At 46.9% G+C, this 20422-nt stretch overlaps 1 protein-coding gene across 1 annotated transcript; it reads right to left on the minus strand.

Moving 5' to 3' along the window:
• Positions 1 to 1797: 1797 nt before the first annotated feature.
• PSMD7 (proteasome 26S subunit, non-ATPase 7) lies at positions 1798 to 17213 on the minus strand. The gene is made up of 7 exons (XM_030581650.1): positions 17038 to 17213; positions 14511 to 14602; positions 13001 to 13093; positions 11851 to 11948; positions 11469 to 11549; positions 3777 to 3868; positions 1798 to 2849 (listed from the first exon to the last, which is right to left on the minus strand). Exons 1-7 carry the CDS (start codon positions 17109 to 17111, stop codon positions 2411 to 2413), a joined length of 969 nt encoding a protein of 322 aa, XP_030437510.1. The 5' UTR covers positions 17112 to 17213; the 3' UTR covers positions 1798 to 2410.
• Positions 17214 to 20422: the final 3209 nt, after the last annotated feature.

Below are 20422 nucleotides of genomic sequence, written 5' to 3' on the forward strand. Positions count from 1 at the left end.
TTGCTTAGGGCGGGCTTGAGTGGTGAAGATTCCCTACCTCACCCCCTCTTCTTACAAAGCAAGTGGTAAAAGTATTTTAAGTTATGGCCCAGTGGAATTTTGTTTTTTTCAGTCACAGAAGGTCTCGCTCAATTTCTTACTCCTTCACAGCCAAGGGTGGGTATGGGAGGCAAAACCCTTTATCAAGAAAGGCTGGGGCCCCGGGTAGGGCAATGCTGGAGGCCTGGATTCACTTCCCTGCTCTACCCACTCCCCCTGTGACACAGCCAAGGTCTCATCTCTACAGTGGGGATAAGAGCCCTGCTCTGCCTTCCAGGGCTGGCTTAATAACTGGGGGGTCGTAGGGCCCTATGGTGATAGGGCCAGATACACACCTAAGGAGATTCAACTTGACCTGGTTCACCACACAGACCTGGGCTGCTACATAAAAGTACATTGAGCATTTATTGCCACCAAATGGTGCAAAACTACCATGGTAACAAACCAGTTTAATTTCTCCTAGAAAGGGAAAATATTCTATTACACAATAGCAAGTGAATCAGAGTCAGGGTCAGTGCAAAGTCCTGATACTGACTTTGGCATTGAGCTACCACAGTGATGGATGTTACATCTACAAGGGGCCTGGGAAACATGCTTATTTTTACATGGCTGCAGCTGAAACCAGTGAGTTCTGCCTGCTGAGAGTAGGGCATCAACAGGTTTATGATCTTACCAGAGCTCTAAGGCACCATTTTCCATCTCTGAGTCATCTGAAATAGGCCATTCAAGGATCTTCTGGGACCAGGACTGACAGTTTGAGGTCTTCCACCTCAAACAGTTACCCTGAATGAACTTAAGCTATTTAAGAGAGTCCTGTTCCCTGCTTCGCTTTTGTTGCAGCAGCTGCTTCACTTAAACATATTCCTGCAGCAACATGACCCATGGCTGAGGAGAGCTAAATGCAGCAATTGTAATGACACGAGTTGGACGTTTGAACACGACCAACTCTCTTAGAGGAAATGGTGATCCTGTCTGACAGGCCACCTGGGCAAAGGTTGCCTAGGCTCACCATCAGTCAAGGGAAAGATAGTGTAGTTGGCCAACATGCGCTTCCATTAACCCAGATTCAAAGTAATGCATCTAGAGGCGCCTTTATTTCCTAGAGTCCGCACACTTCATTTACAGGAACGTAAGACAATCACCCTCTTTCATATAGAAATGCAACACCTGGAGCCTATAGATCCATGCAAGGAATACTCCTGCTTGAGCTCAGCCAATGCCCTCATCTTTAATGTGGAGTCCTGTAATCCATGGCTGCACTTCCACAAAGGGTTTGGAGCTGCATAAGACCAACCTGCTGGCTGCCGCTCCTCCTCCTCTCACTGAGGAAGGTAGGGTAGCAAGGAGGCACCAGCCCCTCTGAAGAAAGTGACTAACATGGGTGAGCTCCCCAAATTCACAATTAACTTGCCTGGGTCTTGCAGACTCCATGCCAAGATGGAATTTGTACTGTCATAGCCTCTGGCGCCCTTGACTTGGAGGGGGCTCTTGTCCTGAGCACTATACAGATGTAGTAAGTGGCCCAAAGAGCTTTGTGCTAGCTGGCAGTATGGCACCAACTGCTCTAGAGCTATTTTGCTCATCTCAGCACAAAAGGCACAAACCCATCTCATCCTCACAGGCCACATCCTGTGCTCTCATCCTGTTTAGTGTCTTTCCTCCTGAAATGAGATTCTTGTATCCTAAATTCCTCACTGCAGCACTAATAAAATCAGCTCCGATTTGGCTTTTGGGATTAAAAATGACCAGAAGTCAGAGTTACAAACCAAACCATTTAATCTTCTCTTGGAAGTAAAACAGTATAGGAGCCCAACCTCAAGATCTCCTGGGCAACAGGCTGGGCAGGTAAATTCATCCTCTGTACAGGGCCCTCAAGCACAGATCAGGAGTGACAGCAGAATGCAAGATGGCAAGGAACAGCAGGGTCATGCATACAGTTTAGCAGTTTTACATACTACATGGTAATAACCCCAAGTAGCTAGTAGACCCTAATCATGAGGGAAGGAGACAGACAAGCATCTTGGGACACAAGATTTTACTGGCAGCAGATGACAAACGCTGCACTTTACCTTTGTTTGTTCCTTCCTCCCTTCACAGCGCTGAGGACTGAAATGACAGGGGCTTTCCATCCCAGTAGTAAGACTGCCTGCTCCTTATTAGAACTGCCAGTTTGTGTGGACTGAATCCCCTTGTTCCGTGTATCCAGCTATCTGCCTGTATGATGTAAGAGCAGAGGCAGCTGCTCTGAAAGTGCCTCCCAAGACAGGCAAGAACAGAGAACTCTGATCACTTTAACTAGTGAAAAGAACCTTCCAGCAGCAGAGTGATTTAGTTTACAAGATTTTAATTTACAAATAAAAAACTACACTTTTCATTTTTTCTCTTTTTTCTCCTCTTTCTTGCCATCACTCTTCTCTTTGTCTTTCTCCTTCTCATCTTTCCTCTCCTTTTTGCTTTCCTCCTTTTCCTGACCTTCCTTCTTCTCTGCATCTCTGTTGGCAATCTTGTTGTTAATGAGGTTGTGCAGGGCAACCACAGACCGGATAAGAGAAGCCAAGTAGACCACCACCATCTGGTCATTGGTCTTCAGGTAAAAGGCCTTGACAAACTCCTGCAGGTTGACATCTGGCAGCAGGTTGAAGACATCCTGAAGCTGGTAGATGATCTGGTGATTGATGGGTAGTTTGCCCATGGCCACTTTCTCTAGGTAGCTCCTGATATCCAGAAGTTTGGAGTTCAGTCCCTTCAAACCATGGACCTGGTTTGTGATGCGCTGGGACAGAGTGCCCACTGTTGTGTCTTTAATATCTCTGAAACACCCAAAATAGGAAGGAGAAGCCTTAATGTTACTTTTCATACATTAATTTATTTTGGAGCTAGAAAGATTTATAGAAGGCTTCTTTGAAGGGTAGATGAAGTAAAATTTTACAAAACACTTCACAGTGAAGATTCAGAAAAAACTAATTTACATTGGGTGCATTAGAAACACCTAACATAGATTTGATAAAGGTCACCATATGCTCTCTTTGGACTGAATATTTTTTAGGAATACTAGTCTGATGATTTGAAGATAACGAGAGGACTCCGTCACTAACTCACTTTGGAGACTTGGGCAAGTCACATCTCTCCAGATTACACAGCTGTAAAATAGGTATAATTGTTTAACATCACAGGGGCCTTCTGAAACTTAACATTTCACTGAAGGCTCTGAGATTTACAAATATAAAGAGTGAAGGCAAACCAAAGCAAAATTTCCCTCTGACCATTTGTAAACAATGCCTTTCTGCTCTTTGAGTCCTGAAAGGTCTGCCCAGTCTGTCCCCAGATAATTTTGCTCTCCTTTCTGACAGGTGGCTGTTGCTGTCACAGGAGCAATATGAACATCAGTATTAAATGGAAGTCTTTCTGAACCATGGAGTGTGACTCTACATTGTTCTGAAGTATCTCGAGCTATTTGCTGGAGTTCAAGGAGCAAGGTGAAACTGATGTTTGACTGTTTTTTTTTTCAAAAAACAGTCGAACATTTCACTAGAAATGAGTTCAGCAGATTCTATATTATGCAGTATTGCTGAATTAATTTTAGCTAAACAGGTTAAGTGTTTATGTAGCACGTAACAAGGTCCTTGTTTCTTGTATCATATCCCTGGGCATGGAGCTGGTGTCAGCAGTTGTTAGATGGATAAAATGAGCTGCCATCCAACCACTGATGAGGTTTTTCATTAAAATAAAGCTTTTACCGTAACAAGTGTTCAACACCAACTTCCTCTGCTTCCTCAGCTCCAATTTCACTGGTCACATGTTCAAACGTCTTGGAGGTTGGCGTTCCATCCTTTGTTGGGATACAAGAATGGGATGGTGACAAGGTTAGAAATAGGGAACAGATGATGTGTGACAGCATAACTTCAAATGAGCAGGTTTTGGGCACTGTGCCTGTGAACTGTAGAACTGCTCCAATGAAACTTCAAAGCGAAGAAGGTTTATTGGAAGCTGGATTTGTTACAAGCCAAAAAGCACTGTACACTTTATCCAGAGCTATGTCTGGTCTGCTTCGATGAACAAGTGGAACATGCATGATAGGAATAGGATCAGAAACAGCCTGTGAGGAAAACCTATCAAAATGGGATAGGAAAGACCCACACAGTCCACAGATATGGTGAAAACTAGTTCATAACAGAATCCCCAAAGTATATGGGGTTTTAAAAAGGGAGACTAAAACTGATATTCTTCTTCGAATGCATGCTCATTGATTCCAGTTAGGTGCGCGCGCGTTGCGCGCACGTTCGTTGGAAGATTTTTACCCTAGTAACACTCGGTGGGTTGGCTGGGTCGCCCCCTAGAGTGGCACCGGATATATATACCCCTGCCGACCCAACGGCCCTTCAGTTTCTTCTTACCACCCGTGTCGATTGTTGGAACAGTGAAGTGCGGCTTAGCTGATCTCCACCTCCCTAGCTACTCGTAGTTCTCTTACTAATCCTTGTGTATATAGTTATAATACATATAGTTGTAGTTAGTTTTACTCGTTCTATAATATAGTTAGTGTTTATAGTTGAGAGGGGCTCGGGGATTAGCCCCTTCCCCGCAGCCGGTCCGGGGCCCATGCCCGGTTCACCGGGCTTCAAACCGTGCTCGGCCTGCCACAAGCCGATGCCAATGGGAGATCCCCACGACTCCTGTCTTAAGTGCCTTGGGGAATCCCATCTCTTGGATAAGTGCCGGAACTGTAAGGCCTTCAAGCCCAGGAAGAAGAAGGAGCGGGACTTTCGTCTCAAAACAGCTCCTGATGGAGGCAGCTCTTACTCCTCCGCCCTCGGCACCGAGCGCCGGACAGTCCGCAGCAGGCAGAAGTGTCTCTTTGGCACCGGATTGCGCTGGTACCGCTAAGGCCCCTCGGCACTGACCGTCGCTGGCACAGATGCCTGTTCAGCACTGTTCCCTCTCCCCGCGGGGTAAGAAACATAAGACTCCTGCTGCTTCCGTGCCGCCTGCACCACGATCGGAGCACCTGCCTAAGTTGGACCGCCCAGCACCGACACCTGCTGCAGCACCGCCAGCTTCGGCACCATCGATTCCGGTCCCGCAAGGGCCGTCAAGTCCGGTGCCTGAAAGCTCCCCAGCACACGCCGTGGTTGAGCTCACTATTCCCTCCACGCCAGAGACCTTTTCCACGGCAAGGGAGCTGACAGCGCTGACGGAGTCCGCGCCACCTCAAATCCCCGGCACCGCTGGTGCGGGTTATACAATCAGTCGGCAAGCCTGCCCTGCTGAGACCATCCTCTGTCGGCACCGAGAGGCGCCGATCCTGGTCCCAACACCACTTGCAGTCCCGGCACCGCTCTCCAGCTCGGTACCGGTTGCACTCGCGGCACTGTTCAGCGTCCCGTTCGCTGGCACGGTACTCTCGGCACCGATCTAGCTCCCGGCACCACGCCTCTTGCCGCCGCTCTAGACGTCGAGCTTCGAGATCCTGCTCGACCTCCCGGCACCGCTCCGGTCGCAGGTCCTGGTCTCATTCCCGGTATGGTGCCCGGTACCGCTCTCCAGTACCGCAGAGAGAGAGAGATCATCTAGAGATGGAGACCCTTCCCAGGGCTTTTCAGCTCCTCCGTGGCCGTCTTGACACACATCTGTGTCATCTCATGTGGACAGTGCTTCCTATGCAGAGGACCGTGACTCAGATGTGCCCAGCTGAGTCTTCCAGGAGACCCAGGCCCAAGAACAAGGACCTCATCAGTGGTCATTCTGGACACCTTGGGCATATCACCAAGCCCAAGGTGTGCCTCCAGTGCCATCACGCTCCATATCATCGGAACACCAGGTGCTGGAGGCGACTGTCAGCCGCCCGCCTCCTGTGGGTACGCAGGAAGCTCCCATGCACTCAACAGACCCTCAGGTTCCACCTGAGCCTGACGTCGCCCAAGAACAGGAGCCCACGCAGGACCCTCTTGTCCCTGGCCTTTCCTCTTCCTCCTCTCCAGATGAAGCAGTGGCAGGGACATCCTCCTTGGGCCCTCCTCCAATTGACCTGAGGGCAAATCTTCAGGTGGAGGTGGTCCTGGAGATAGAGGACCCTGTGGTGGATATTTTGTCAGCTGACACCCCCACAAGAGTGGCTTTGCCATTCATTCGCACGATCCAAGCAAATGCCGGTACCATCTGGCAGTCTCTAGCCTCTATTCCACCCACGGCCAGGGGAGTTGAGCGGAAGTACATGGTACCCTCTAAGGGGTGCGAGCACATGTATGTGCACCCTCCTCCCTTGTCGTGCAATCAGTCAATGAAAGGGAGCGCCATGGCCAGCAAGCTCTGGCTCCAAAAATCAAAGGAGGCTAGGTGCATGGACTTATTGGGCCACAAGGTATACTCTGCTGGGGCCCTCCAACTCAGGGTGGCAAACCAGCAAGCCCTGCTTAGCCGGTACAACTATAACACCTGGGCAGCAGCTGGAAAATTCACAGAGTTAGTTCCCCAAGACTCCCGTCAGGAGTTTGCTGCCCTTTTGGAGGAAGGGAAGAAGGTGGCAAGAACTTCTCTCCAGGCCTCACTGGATGCAGCAGACGCTGCAGCCAGAACTCTGGCTTCAGGAATTGCCATGAGGCGAATATCATGGCTTCAGGTGTCAGGCCTTCCACCTGAACTGCAACACACCTTCCAGGACTTGCCCTTCGATGGCCAAGGCCTATTTTCTGAAAAGACTGATCCTAGGCTGCAAAGCCTGAAGGACAACAGGGTGATCATGCGCTCACTCAGGATGCACACACCAGTGACTCAGCACAGATCCTTCCATCCCCAGCCTCACCGCCCTTACCCCCCGCCTAGGCCACGACAGGACTTCAGCAGAAGGTGCGGCCGAGGCAATCGCAGACGGCAGTCGGGACCCCAAGGGGGTCAGAATCAGGGTCCCTCCAAACCACCCGTGGGACCCAAACCGAACTTTTGAAGGCACGCCCGAGGACAGCATACCAGTTGTTTCCCAGGATCCTTCCCCTCCTTTTTACAACCGCCTTTCCCTTTTCCTCCCTGCGTGGACCCAACTAACTTTGGATCGTTGGGTCCTACGCATGGTAGAATTTGGATACCACCTCCAGTTTATTTTGCCCCCTCCCTCCCTTCCACGCCCCCCTTGTCCCTCTTCAGGGACCCCTCTTATGAGCAATTCCTCTTGCAAGAGGTACAGATGCTCCTTGCCATGGGAGCTATAGAGGAGGTACCGAAGGACTCGAGAGGCAAGGGGTTCTATTCTCACTGTTTCCTAATCCCCAAGGCGAAGGGAGGTCTCAGACCTATCCTAGACCTGCAAGGACTCAACAAGTTCATGATAAAGTTGAAGTTCCGCATGGTATCCCTGGGGACCATCATCCCATCCTTGGATCTGGGAGACTGGTATGCCGCCCTCGATATGAAGGACGCGTATTTTCACATTGTCATTTACCCTCCGCACAGACGGTACCTCCGGTTTGTGGTCAACTGTCAACATTTCCAATTTACGGTCCTTCCGTTTGGCCTCTCTACAGCCCCATGGGTATTCACAAAATGCATGGCTGTAGTCGCCGCCTCCCTCCGTCGTCGGATACAGGTCTTCCCATATCTCGACTGGCTCATTCGAGGGGCTTCCAAGACCCAAGTCACCCGTCATGTGGGCATTGTCAAGGACCTATTCGAGCAACTAGACCTGATGATCAACAGAGAAATCCACTCTGGTTCCCACACAAAGAATAGAATTAATTGGGGCCATTCTGGACTCCAATCTCGCCAGGGCCTGCTTACCACAGCCTCGGTTTCAGGCGATGGTATCAATAATACAAGGCCTACAAAACTTCCCGACAACTTCGGCTCGCACTTGTCTCGCTCTCCTGGGTCACATGGCTGCCTGCACGTTCGGGACCAAACACTCCAGACTACATCTCCGTCCCCTTCAAACTTGGCTCTCCTCGGTATACTGCCCAGGCAGAGACAGTATAGATATGATCCTTATGATCCCCTCGGTCATCCTAAGCTCCCTGGACTGGTGGTTGACGTCCTCCTTGGTCTGTGCAGGTATGCCATTCCATCCGCCTCAGTCTTCAATGACCCTCACAACGGATGTGTCATCTCTCGGCTGGGGTGCTCACCTCCAACATCTCCGCACTAAAGGCCTTTGGTCAACTCAGGAACTGACCTTGCACATCAATGTGAAGGAGCTGAGCGCAGTTTGCCTTGCGTGCCAGGCGTTTCAAGGGCATTTACAAGGCCGTTGTGTCTCAGTGTTCACAGACACCACAACGGCCATGTTTTACATAAGCAGGGAGGAGCACGTTCCTCCCCCCTTTGCCAGGAAACTATTCAGCTCTGGGACTTCTGCATAGCCCACTCAATAGACCTGATAGCGTCTTGTCTCCCAGGGGTTCGGAACACTCTGGCGGATCAACTCAGCAGATCCTTCCTGTCTCACGAGTGGTCGATTCGTCCAGAAGTTATCCATTCTGTTTTCCGGAAGTGGGGCTTTCCCTGCATAGACCTCTTTGCCTCCCGCAAGAACAGGAAATGCCAGACATTCTGCTCCTTCCAAGGTCTCTCCCAGAGCTCGATCTCAGATGCATTTCTGATACCATGGATGAGCCATCTGCTTTACGCCTTCCCACTGTTCCCGCTGGTTCACAGGGTCCTGCTCAAGCTCCGCAGAGACAGAGCCCACCTCATCATGATCGCTTCAGCCTGGCCGAGGCAACACTGGTACACCACGTTGCTCGACCTGTCGATAGCCAATCCAATCCCTCTACTTCTTTGCCCGGACCTGATAACTCAGGACCATGGCAGACTTCACCACCCAGACCTGCAGTATCTTCACCTCACAGTATGTTTACTGTGTGGTTAAGCCAGTCTGAGTTACGTTGCTCTGCCTCAGTCCAACAAGTGCTCCTGGGTAGTAGGAAATCTTCCACTAGGTTAACATATCTGGCCAAGTGGAAGCGCTTCTCCTGCTGGTGCGACCAACGTAATGTTATTCCCACCGAGGTTCTGGTCCCTACCATCTTGGACTACTTATGGTCTCTCAAACAGCATGGCCTAGCTGTATCTTCATTGAAGGTGCACCTGGCGGCCATCTCTACCTTCCACCCAAGGGAGAGCGGCCGCTCAGTCTTCTCTCAACCCATGGTTTGGAGGTTCCTCAAGGGCTTGGTGCAATTATACCCACAAGTGCGCCGCCCCGCCCCAACTTGGGATCTCAACCTAGTTCCAGCCAAACTTATGACTGCTCCCTTCGAGCCGCTAGCAGCCTGCTCGCTGCTGTACCTGTCCTGGAAGACAGCCTTCCCTCATAGCCATTACATCGGCAAGACGAGTTTCCGAGCTTCTGGCTCTCACGGTGGACCCCCCGTACACAGTGTTTCATAAGGACAATGTACAGTTGCGACCACATCCGGCCTTCCTCCCTAAAGTGGTATCGGCCTTTCATATCAACCAGGATATCTTCCTTCCGGTCTTCTTCCCAAAGCCACACTCATCATGCTGGGAGCAACAACTGCACTCCCTAGACGTCCGTAGGGCGCTCACATTTTATATCAAGCGAACAAAGCCCTTCCGTAAAACACCACAACTCTTTGTCGCAGTGGCAGACCGGATGAAGGGCCTACCTGTCTCCTCCCAGAAGATTTCATCTTGGGTGACATCGTGCATCCGCACCTGTTATGACTTGGCTCATGTTCTGATGAGCCACCTTACCGCCCATTCTACCAGGGCTCAGGCTTCATCTGCCGCTTTCCTGGCTTATGTACCCATCCAGGAAATATGTCGTGCAGCTACCTGGTCCTTGGTTCACACCTTTGCGTCAGATTACGCATTTGTTCAACAGTCCAGAGATGACGCAGCATTTGGATCAGCAGTTCTACATTCTGAGACATCTCACTCCGATCCCACCGCCTAAGTAAAGCTTGGGAGTCACCTAATTGGAATGGATATGAGCAAGCACTCGAAGAAGAAAAGACAGTTACTCACCTTTGTAACTGTTGTTCTTTGAGATGTGCTGCTCATATCGATTCCAAACGCGCCCTCCTTCCCCTCTGTCTGAGTAGCTGGCAAAAAGGAACTGAAGGGCAGTTGGGTCGGCAGGGGTATATATCCGGTGCCATGGCGGCGCCACTCTAGGAGGTGACCCAGCCGACCCACTGAGTGTTGCTAGGGTAAAAATCTTCCGATGAACGTGCACGCGGCGCGCGCACACCTAATTGGAATGGATATGAGCAACAGTTACAAAGGTGAATAACCGTCTTTTCTTTAAATTAATCTAGAAAACTGGATGACATGCCACTGGAAGTCAGACAGGGAGAAGATCATCAACAAAGGTACTTTAACGTGCTGCCTAATTTCCAGTGCACACCGGTTAAACTGAGGCAGATGTCACTAACCCACAGAAATGCTAGAGACAGCTGAGGTGATACCACCACCACATTATTCTGTATATTAATGCTCCTCCCACCACTTCATCTGTACCATTCTTCTTGATGAGGCTCAATAGTTTCCAGGTAGTTAATTTGCAGGGCTACGTACTGGAGAGTGCGTGTGTATGTGTGCGATCGAGTGCCTTGGTGACTATTTTATTTGAAGATGGGACCTAGTTATCTTTGAGACTTGTATTAGTTTTTGTTGTACCATGCTCCAGGCCCAGTGGGGACCAACAGCTATAAGAACAAAAGTTCACAAAACCAGAAAAAATACCCTATAGATTTAAGACTGGAGAACCTGGGAACAGCTGTCTCTCTCCACTATGGGTCTCAAACAGATAATGATAGGACAAGTTCGTTTTTTTTTTTTTTTTAATATTTCTGGATTCTGATTTTAAAACCATCAAAAATTAAATCTGGACAAAAAGTCACCACTGATTCTAGTGTACAAAATCAGTGGTGACAGATGAGTGATTAACAAAGATAGTAAAGTCAACCTTGCGTAGTTAAGACTAAGCTGGTGAAGATGAGGTGTGTGATTATTCAAATTATTGCTGCAACAAGCTGATGTGTATCAGATGTATCATAAATGCACACTCCATCCTGCTGCTTTTTTCATGGGTGTGGACAAACAGTAAAGGAGCAGCATTCTAAATCGATACAGCTAGCTGAAGTTGCAAGAACCTGCAGAGCTCCTTGGTTTAAGCAGGGAGAAACGGCTTTTCAGGAGTGATGGAGGACGGATAATTTTGATTCAATAAGCTGAAATTTACAGTTGGGGTTCAAACACTGATTTAGCAGGTTTAAACTGAAAGGCAAAAAAACCCTAGTTAGCAGACACAATGTTATCTATTGAACTGAAAAATCCAAACTGATGTAGTAAAAAGGGTACCCTAAAGGACAAGGCAACACGGTTTAACTATCTATTCCTTAAAGCACCTCTTTTCCTTTTGCAGGAAACCCCACAATAGTCTGAAAATGACAAATACTGAAATGTTCAACACTCACATCATGAACTTCTTCAACTGAAATATAGGCTTCTGTTGGCAGCCCCAGGTCCTTTGGCTTTACATCAATAATTACCAATACCTGGTGGAGAAACACATATTAGACAAAACCTACTCAAGAACCAGAAGAAACAGGTTGTGGCCAACTGCTAATTCTCTAGCAATGACAAGTTTGTTATTCAATCAAAGAGGTTTCTAACTGCAAGCAGAGGAAAAAATGCCTGCCATTCTTTAACCGGAGATTGATCCGCGTGCTCTATTCTCTTTAGATCAACCATGCTATATCTTACTACATTGCATATCACTACTGCAAATTGCAGATAGAGCTGGAAGGGACTGCAGGTTCCCAGAAGGTCCATAAACAGTTTAAGTGCATTACTTACAGAATTAGGACAGTATCTTTTCATTAGTTCATTGATGGCAATGTCATTCTTGTGTAGTTTGGGGCCTGTGTGGTACCATCCAACAATTCTTTCCCTAGCTGGGAAAAACCAAAACAATTAGAATATCAGAATCCGACGGTAATGACAGGAAGATAGTTCATAGAGGGGCATACAAGTGCTCAAATCCAGGTACTGCCTGAGCCTGTGTTGTGCCCAAAGTTCTCAAAGGACATCAAGTAGAACTCCCACTTCTGCTTTACAGACTCCAGTAAAGGCCTAAATGCTTTGAGAAATTAAATTGTTGCTGTACTTTGCACTACTTCGCCTCAGATTCTATGCTGGTGGAAGGCAGTTTAGGAATGGAAAATGGAGTAGGTGATGGCTGAGGGCATATGAAGGCTGGGAGCTGAACAAAACATTTAGATTCAAAATTTACTGGCAAATCTGGAAAACAGGGCTTCACAGGAAGGTATTTGCTAAATTGATTTTTGTGCCTAGACACTTCAATAATGGGTGCATATGAGATAATATAATGCTGCATTTAATCTTGGACAGCACAGGCGAGCCATTTGTGCATCACCCTAGACAACCCAAACTACCTTAGCAAGAATTATCCCCAAGTCAGAGCTGGTTTATGCAACATGGCACTTTTAAGCACACAGACTGTGGGGCTCTCTCAGAGACAAAAGGGGGTCACAGTGTGGCTCTTGACATCCCGCTGCACAAAAGTTCAAAGATAAGCTGCAAGATCTGCACTAGGCTTGAGACTCAAATACTTAAGGAATCATAAGAACATCAGCAGTCTAAATAAGCGTTTTTCCCAGGGCTGGGAATGTTCACAGGGGAATTACTGTAGCACCTCCAGATTCAGCCCTCATAATCTTATAAAGAAAAGTGAGACCTTTATAAACAAAACAGAAAGGTTAATCAGTTCACCTGATTTGTAATTCAAATGTCTGCACTTATACGAGGGAAAAGTGGCAGAGGGAAAGGAGATTCTGGCGGAAGGGATCATAGTATCAGGGTTTGAATTTCTTATAGCTATTCAATCCCCAAGATCACCACCTCAGTTCTTGGAAGTACAGTGCTACCAGAAGACTTAGAGAGTGAGTTTCTAGGCAAATATCAACCACTCACAATGTGCACTTACCATTGACTTTTTTAAACATTCCATACATGTTCTCCAGATAATCATGGTCTAGAAACCACACAGAATCATCTTTATCATCCTCATCGAAAGGGACTGGGAACAAAACAGTTAGTTCAATATTTAGTAGTTCAAGTTTCATCCAGCCCGAAAACTTTCACAGAAAAATCACATTTTTTCCCAGCAAGTTCTTGACTACAAATGAAAAAAAATTTTTTTTCCATTTTGATTGAATACAACTGTTCTGCTATACTGTGCTGCAGATACTGTTGTAAAACTCAACAGGAAAACAGCAACATTAGCTGATTTTTTCAAAGTGGTTTTCTGATAATTACTGAATTTGTTTTAGAACTGAGCAAGGAAAACCAAAGCAACTGATTTATTCTGGGCAAAGTGTTCAAGAACACGCCAGGAACATTCCAGTGTATGAACAATTTACACAAAATTGGTGTGTGATAACTTCTGATAAAGAAAATGTGGGTCCCAATAGGTCACTAGAGCCTGGTTGGCTCAACAGAGGTGAAAAGCTACTTTGTGGTATAAGACACATTCCATTAGACAAATAACTACAATTCTATGAAGTCTGTTGAAAAATAATTGCATATGCCATTTTCTTGAGTAAAGAACTAGTTTGTTTTGTTAGTTCGCATTATGGATAACAGGCTACAAATTTAGTTCTGAGCAACAGGGCTTTAATTTACAGGAATACAAAAAAAATCTCCAATTATAAAGTTCTATTTTTGGCAGCCCTGCCATTTAACTGACCAAACTGCTACTCCATCTTCACAACTATGCAAAAAAATAACCCAGGATTAGGCTACACTTTTGTTCCCAGATTTTCATGCAGGAGCCAACATGGATGATTCTGCTTTATTAATAAATACCCCCTTCGGAAAGCAGATGAATAAGAGGAGATAAGAGAAGTAAATAAGAAAACAAAAAAGTCAGAAAAGGCCATACAGGTTCTGATTTTACCACTGTACAAAACCAGGATTCAAACTCAAGAGGTAATGATTTTAATACAAGTGAAAATACTTTTTAAGCAATATCTGTGCAATTCTCATGGGCTATTCTTAAAGAAAAAGGTACTTTTCAAATAAAACATTAGATCTTCATGTGAATAAGTAACATCTGCAATGACATTAGCTAGATAACTCAAGCCATGAGTCTTCAAAGCCCAAGGTCATAAAATGATCACAATCCAGGATCAGGAAGAAATCTTCCACCTCTGAGTATACCGAACTGCTGCTGCTTTAGGAGTTTTACAGCTGCCTCCGAGCATTCACTATTGGATACTGCTGCAAACAAGATGCAGAGTAGGAGACTGATGGGATCGGGTTCTTTTGCAAGCAGATACCTAGCATTTTTCCATGAAAATGTATTCACCTTAGCTTCATGAATTTATAAATGGGAAGAAGAGTTTCATGTGCCAGGATGGTGCAAGAAAACATTTGGCAGTTTTTCTGCTAGCTAGCTTAATAGGTGGTAAACAGAATAGGACACCCAAACTCACCTGCAAAACTGTTGGAGACATCTAATATTTTCTTCTGCCAAGAGCCCAGCAACACTCCAACAACTCGCTTCTGATTCCCAACTTTTCCTATTCTAAATGGAAAAGGCTGTCACAGTTTGTATTAAGAAATGCGACATATTTGATACTGGAAATAAAACATTAATAGTACAAATGAATCAGTTGTGTCATCTGACTTTAAGATAGAAAGGAGAGGGATAGTTCAGTGGTTTGAGCATTGGCCTGCTAAACCCAGGATTGTGAGTTCAATCCTTGAGGGGGCCACTTAGGGATATGGGGCAAAATTAGTACTTGGTTTTGCTAGTGAAGGCAGGGGGCTGGACTCGATGACTCTTCAGGGTCCCTTCCAGTTCTGTGAGACAGGTATAGCTCCATATATTATTTATTATAAGATAAACAGCATGTGGTTCTTGGGAATGTAGGTGGGAGACGAACAGGGTAATATGTTCCTTGCCATTACTTAGTTAATTTATACCTAAATAAGTTGTTTCAGTGCACTCTAAATCCAGGCACTACACTTGTAATTTATCCTCTGATGTGAAAAATGCACTAGATGTTTCCATGCAGCTAATGGATGCCACTATAACAGAGATTACTGTGTCATAAAATAGAAGGCTACTACCGCATTTGTTCTGTAAAAAGTACAGTAAACTTTCAACTTTGTTCACTGTCATCCCTAATTTACTTTTACAATAGTAGGTTTCTCTCTGCTATTGTATGCTGCCTTGAAGGAAAAGATTTTTTTTTTACTTTAAGAGTGCTTGTCAGTTAGTACAATTAAGTTAATTTTAGGCACAGTGAGCACAAATTGCACAAGATGTTTAGAGGAATATAATTTATTCTCTCGAGTGAATTGTAGCTTTAAGGATAAAATCTGTTTAAACCAGACAAATGAAAAATGCCATGTTTCAATATGCAGAGAATATATACACTACATTTAAAACCAAAGTCAGTTATGCCTAAAAAATGGTATTTATAACTTGTTAAAGTAATATTTGAATACAGTGAAATTGGTTAACTCTGGTTCAATTGTTCTTGCTTAAGGGAAAAACAAATAAACCCATTTGGGAATATCATGTCCTTTAATGCAAGCATAAACTATCATCTTTGTGATTTAGTAAAGCACAAATGATACCCCATGACAAATCATAATTCTCAATACATCATATTGGTACTGTTCAAACTCCTTATATCACAAAATTAGAAGTCATCACTCCTAAACGGTTGCTTTTGCAGTCCATTCATACAGCTTTAGGACACTGTAGTTGCATTTTATTGATGCAAGATAATTCCACTTGCTTTTTTTTTTTTTTTAAATGGTATACAGAACCACACACATGCATGGTCTCTGTCCTGAAGAGCCTATGTTTTAAGACAAACATTAGCTCCAAGATTTTCAGAATTGTACACATAAAAATGCATATTCATATGATTGCATAATTTGGAAGCATATATTAGCATAACTGCATGAACATTGTGGAAATTGTGCAGTCAGATGATTTAGTTAATTTTCCATTTATGCTCACAATTGCAGCTACAGGCCATACCCCCAAATCTGAATAGCTGGTCCTGACTTTCACATTTATGAAGTTATCTAGGGTATGTGCACACAGCGCAGTTGTCGCCAAAACTTTTGTCTTTCGCGGGTACTTAAAAAAGCCCCCCCCCCACGAAAGACAAAAGTTTTGCTGACAGAAGCGGCAGCGTGAATGCAGCTTCGTGGGCAGGACAAAGCTTATGCCACTTGTGGGGCTGGAAGTATTTTGTTGCTGACAAAATACCACAAAAGAGCATTCACGCTTGCTGAGTTGTAGTGACGAGGCTGTGTCGACATAGTCTTGTTGCTAAAAAGCTCTGTGGTGTAGACAAGCCCCTTCTACCTTTCTGCCACACACAGCCAGAATATCAAACTACTGAAGCAAAATCTTCCAAGTTTTCTGAGATACTTGCTCTGGGTTTTACTGATCAATGAGATATGTAGCAGACAACTCAAAGCCTAAAGCTTCACGGCGCTGAGTAACTGCTTATACAAAGGCTACATACAGTCAGTAACACTTAGTGTAAAAAGCAGTCTGGGGTCTTTACGGACGTGAGGCCATGAGGTGAAGTGTAACAGCAGCCCTAGAGACTGCGGTAACTCTCTGGCCGGAGATGTCGGTTCACAGCCACAGACAAGGAGCCCAGTCCGGCTCGACTTCCGGCTCTCCAGGCCCCAAGTTTTACACAGTCACCCGTCCCCTGGGCCCGCCTACTGTACAGGCTGTCGGGGGAGCAGGAGAACGGGGCTTCTGGGTGCCGAAACCCCACACGCGAGTCCCTGCCAGCGCCGGGCCCCGACACTCCAGAGCCAGGCCCCAGGCTGGGCCCGAGCCGGCCTCGCAGCCATGCGGCGCGGGTGAGGGGTTCCAACGCCCCGGCAGGGCCATGGCTCAGCGCCCCCGCTCCCCACAGGGCCCCGGCCGGGCCCGTGACTCAGCGGCCGGACGCGCCAGGCTCCGCCGGGCCTCACCTGTTGAAGTGATCCACCACGCTGAGCAGCACCAGCGGGTGAACCACCACCCGGTCCACGGCCAGCTCCGGCATCGCGCCTTCGGCCCCGACTCGCTGCGACCCCGGCCCCGGCCCCGCACAGCAGCACCAGGCCCGGCGCCTCAGCCAGCAGTCCCCAGTGCCGCCGCCCCCAGCATGCACCGCTCGGGGGCGGAGCCTCCGGGACACCATCTTGGAAAGGGCGGCAAAAGGGAGCGGGAAGACGCCACCTTGGAAAGGTCACGGAAGGGACTGGCTGCCCCGCGCGCTAAAACAGGGCCGCCATCTTGGGAAGGTCCGGTCTATGGCGCCCGCCTCCCCCCGAGGTAGAACAGCACCGCCATTTTGGGAGGGTCAGTTAGGCTCGAAACGCCCTGTCAAGGCCGGCCCCAAGCGGAAACACCTCAGCCCAGCCCTGGGTGCGAGAGGCTCGGACATGCCCCACCAGGAGGGGAGGCGGGGGTGCCGGGCCTAGCAGCCAGTGAGCTGGGCTTTCCTCCCCCATCACCGCCCTCACCCCAGTGGCAGGGCCTGGCGCCTGCCCGAGGAGCTCCCAGTCTGAGCCCGCGAGAGACAGACCGAGCGCTGTGGTACGGGTGGGGAGCTCAGTTCAGGTGTCGTCTGCACCCACAGAGCCAACCCGGGGCAGGAGGTGCCAGCCAGCCCCACCATTGCAGGGCCTTTTCCTTGGGTGGGGGGCAGGGAGGAGACAGCAAGGTTGTCCTGCCTAACAAGTTAAAATGGGCTCCTTCTGCACAGCCCTCCTGTTAAAACCCCCTCCAAAAACAACACTGCATCTTAAACAAATAAAATACCCACCTCATTTGATCTTGAGCCTCCGATTGGCCAACTGCTGTTGTTAATGTCTGTAATGTATTTGCTAATCTAGGTTCTGCTCCTACTGAAACCAATGACAACACTGTACTTCCAAAGGATTAGACCCAGAGACGTATACATCCTGTTCTGGTGATGGGCTTGGCTTCACTTCCCCTCTCTTGAGGCTGCAAGATGCCAGCTTGCCCCCTGCATTTGTTGAAGCGTTCCTGAAGACTGTACTAATTTGTGTCCCTTCTGTGGGCTCTTGCACTATCAGAAAATAGCTGGAGTGTACCTATGCACTCTCCCACTGCCAGCCTACCTTCAGCCCAATGCCTGTACTGTGGACTTTTGCGCTTGTAGATCCAGCTATACTGTCACTATACCTACTAGAGAGGCACCCAGTACTGGGGGTTTTCCTTGGGGTGGCTTTACCAGAGCTTTGCAGCCATTTTATGTTGATATACCTGAAATAAATTGACTGCAACTCAGCCATGAATTCCCCTCTTAGATTGGAAATTTCTCAGAGCAGAAACTGTCATACATCTTCTTTTATATTTATACAGTTCTGAGCAGTTGACAGCTACAGTATTAATGAGCAATAATAATCATACTTATATCCTATGAACCATTTCACATCCTCAAAGTGTTGTACAAAAGTAAACTAACTACTCTTTGCAGAAGGTAAAATGATATGCCCACCTCCCATTACTCAAAGTAAACAAATAAGATGAATGCTACTGTAAATCTTTACTCTCACCTCTGGTTACTCATTTAAATTTCAGTGATTACTCTTTTCAGCTTAGGTGACAGGGAAACTGCCTGTATTTACTCAAGATACTCTATCATCATTGTCCTTAATATACTTTTTGCTATGGCGAATTGAATTCTGTGGCTGTGGAATCATGGAACAAACCAGGACCCTTAAGGGCTTTTATATGTGTCAAAAAATAAGAAAGACAAAGGTGGATTACTTTAAGACTCCACATGAGGGCACCTTTAGGGAAGGCCAGCAATTGTACAACACGTCTTCTCTCCAAAATATATCAGTAAAGCCTTGTCCACTCCCCTGAGATCTGTAAGTGGATGCAAGGTTATGCACTTGGGACTAACAACATGATTTTCCCCCCAGAATCTGGGGACGTATCAGTTGGAAGTGACAAGGAGGAGGAACACGTGAGTGTATTGGTTGATCACAGGATGACTACAAGCTGCCAGTGTGATGCAGCAGTGAAAAGGCTAATGCAATCTTAATATGCATCATGCAAGGTATTTCCGGTAGAGATAGGGAAGGGTTATTAACATTATACAAAGTATTGGTGAGACCTCATCTGGAATAGCATGTGCAGTTCTGATCTCCCATGTTTAAGAAAGACGGATTCAAACTGGAACAGGTGAAGAGAGCGCTACCAGGATGATGAGAGGAATGGAGAAGGTACCTTTTGGGAGGAAACGTAAGGAGCTTGACTTACTAATAAAACAAAGGCTGAGGGGAGATATGATTGCTCTCTATAAATACACCAGAGGGATAAACACCAGGGAGGGAGAGGAGTTATTTAAGTAAAGGGCCAATGCTGGCACAAGAACAAATGGACATAAACTGGCCATCAACAAGTTTATGCTTGAAATTACATGAGGGTTCCCAGCCATCAGAGGAGTAAAGTTCTAGAACAGCCATGTAAAGGGAATAGTGGAGGCAAAAATATTAACTTGTTTTAAGACTGAGCTGGAGAGGATGGTATTCCTGGAGAGGATGGTATAATGAGATTGCCTACAATGGCATGTGGCTCATCCACCACAGCTCTTAGCAAATATTTCCAATGGCTGGAGATGGGACACGGGCTGGGGTGGAGGAGGAGAAGGGTTCTAGTTACTACAGAGAATTCTTTCCCAGGCTGGTGGGTCTTGTCCACATGCTCATGTCTAACTAATTACCATCCCCCCCCCCAATATTTTGGCAGAGACCCTCGGTTTTTGGTTGTCCTCTGCAGTGTGCGACATAGTTCAGTTGCTGGTTTGAAATACAGTAAGTGGTGGATTCAGTGGTAACTTGAAGTCTTTAAATCAAGATTTGAGGACTGCAGTAACTCAGCCAGAGGTTATGGGCCTACTACAGGAGTGGGTAGGTGAGGTTCTGTGGCTTGCAATCTGCAGGAGGTCAGATTAGGTGATCATGATGGTCCCCTCTGGCCGTAAAGTCTGTGAGTCTCTGAATCAACAATATCTTTAGATCAACAATATTAAAGGGAACTACAGATCCATCTCTAGGAGTAGATCTTCAGCCAAAACAACTAAACAGTCAATAGTCAGATTGACAAGCATCAAGGAAATCCAAGGTCTCGTGAGAACTGTCTCACAACCTTTTCAATAATCTTGTCCCCAAAGAGAGGATTAGACAAAGGTTGATAGTTGGGCAGATTGTCTATGTTAAGTGATAGTTTTCTGCACATATGCCACACCAGTACTCCTCTAAGGGAAGTCAGTAGCTCTCTTTCCTTAAAAGAGACATTGGCAATCTTCCTTAGCAGTGGACCCAGGCCCTCTTAACT

Source organism: Gopherus evgoodei, chromosome 12 (genome assembly GCF_007399415.2).
Source record: "Gopherus evgoodei ecotype Sinaloan lineage chromosome 12, rGopEvg1_v1.p, whole genome shotgun sequence".
Classification (NCBI taxonomy): Eukaryota; Metazoa; Chordata; order Testudines; family Testudinidae; genus Gopherus; species Gopherus evgoodei.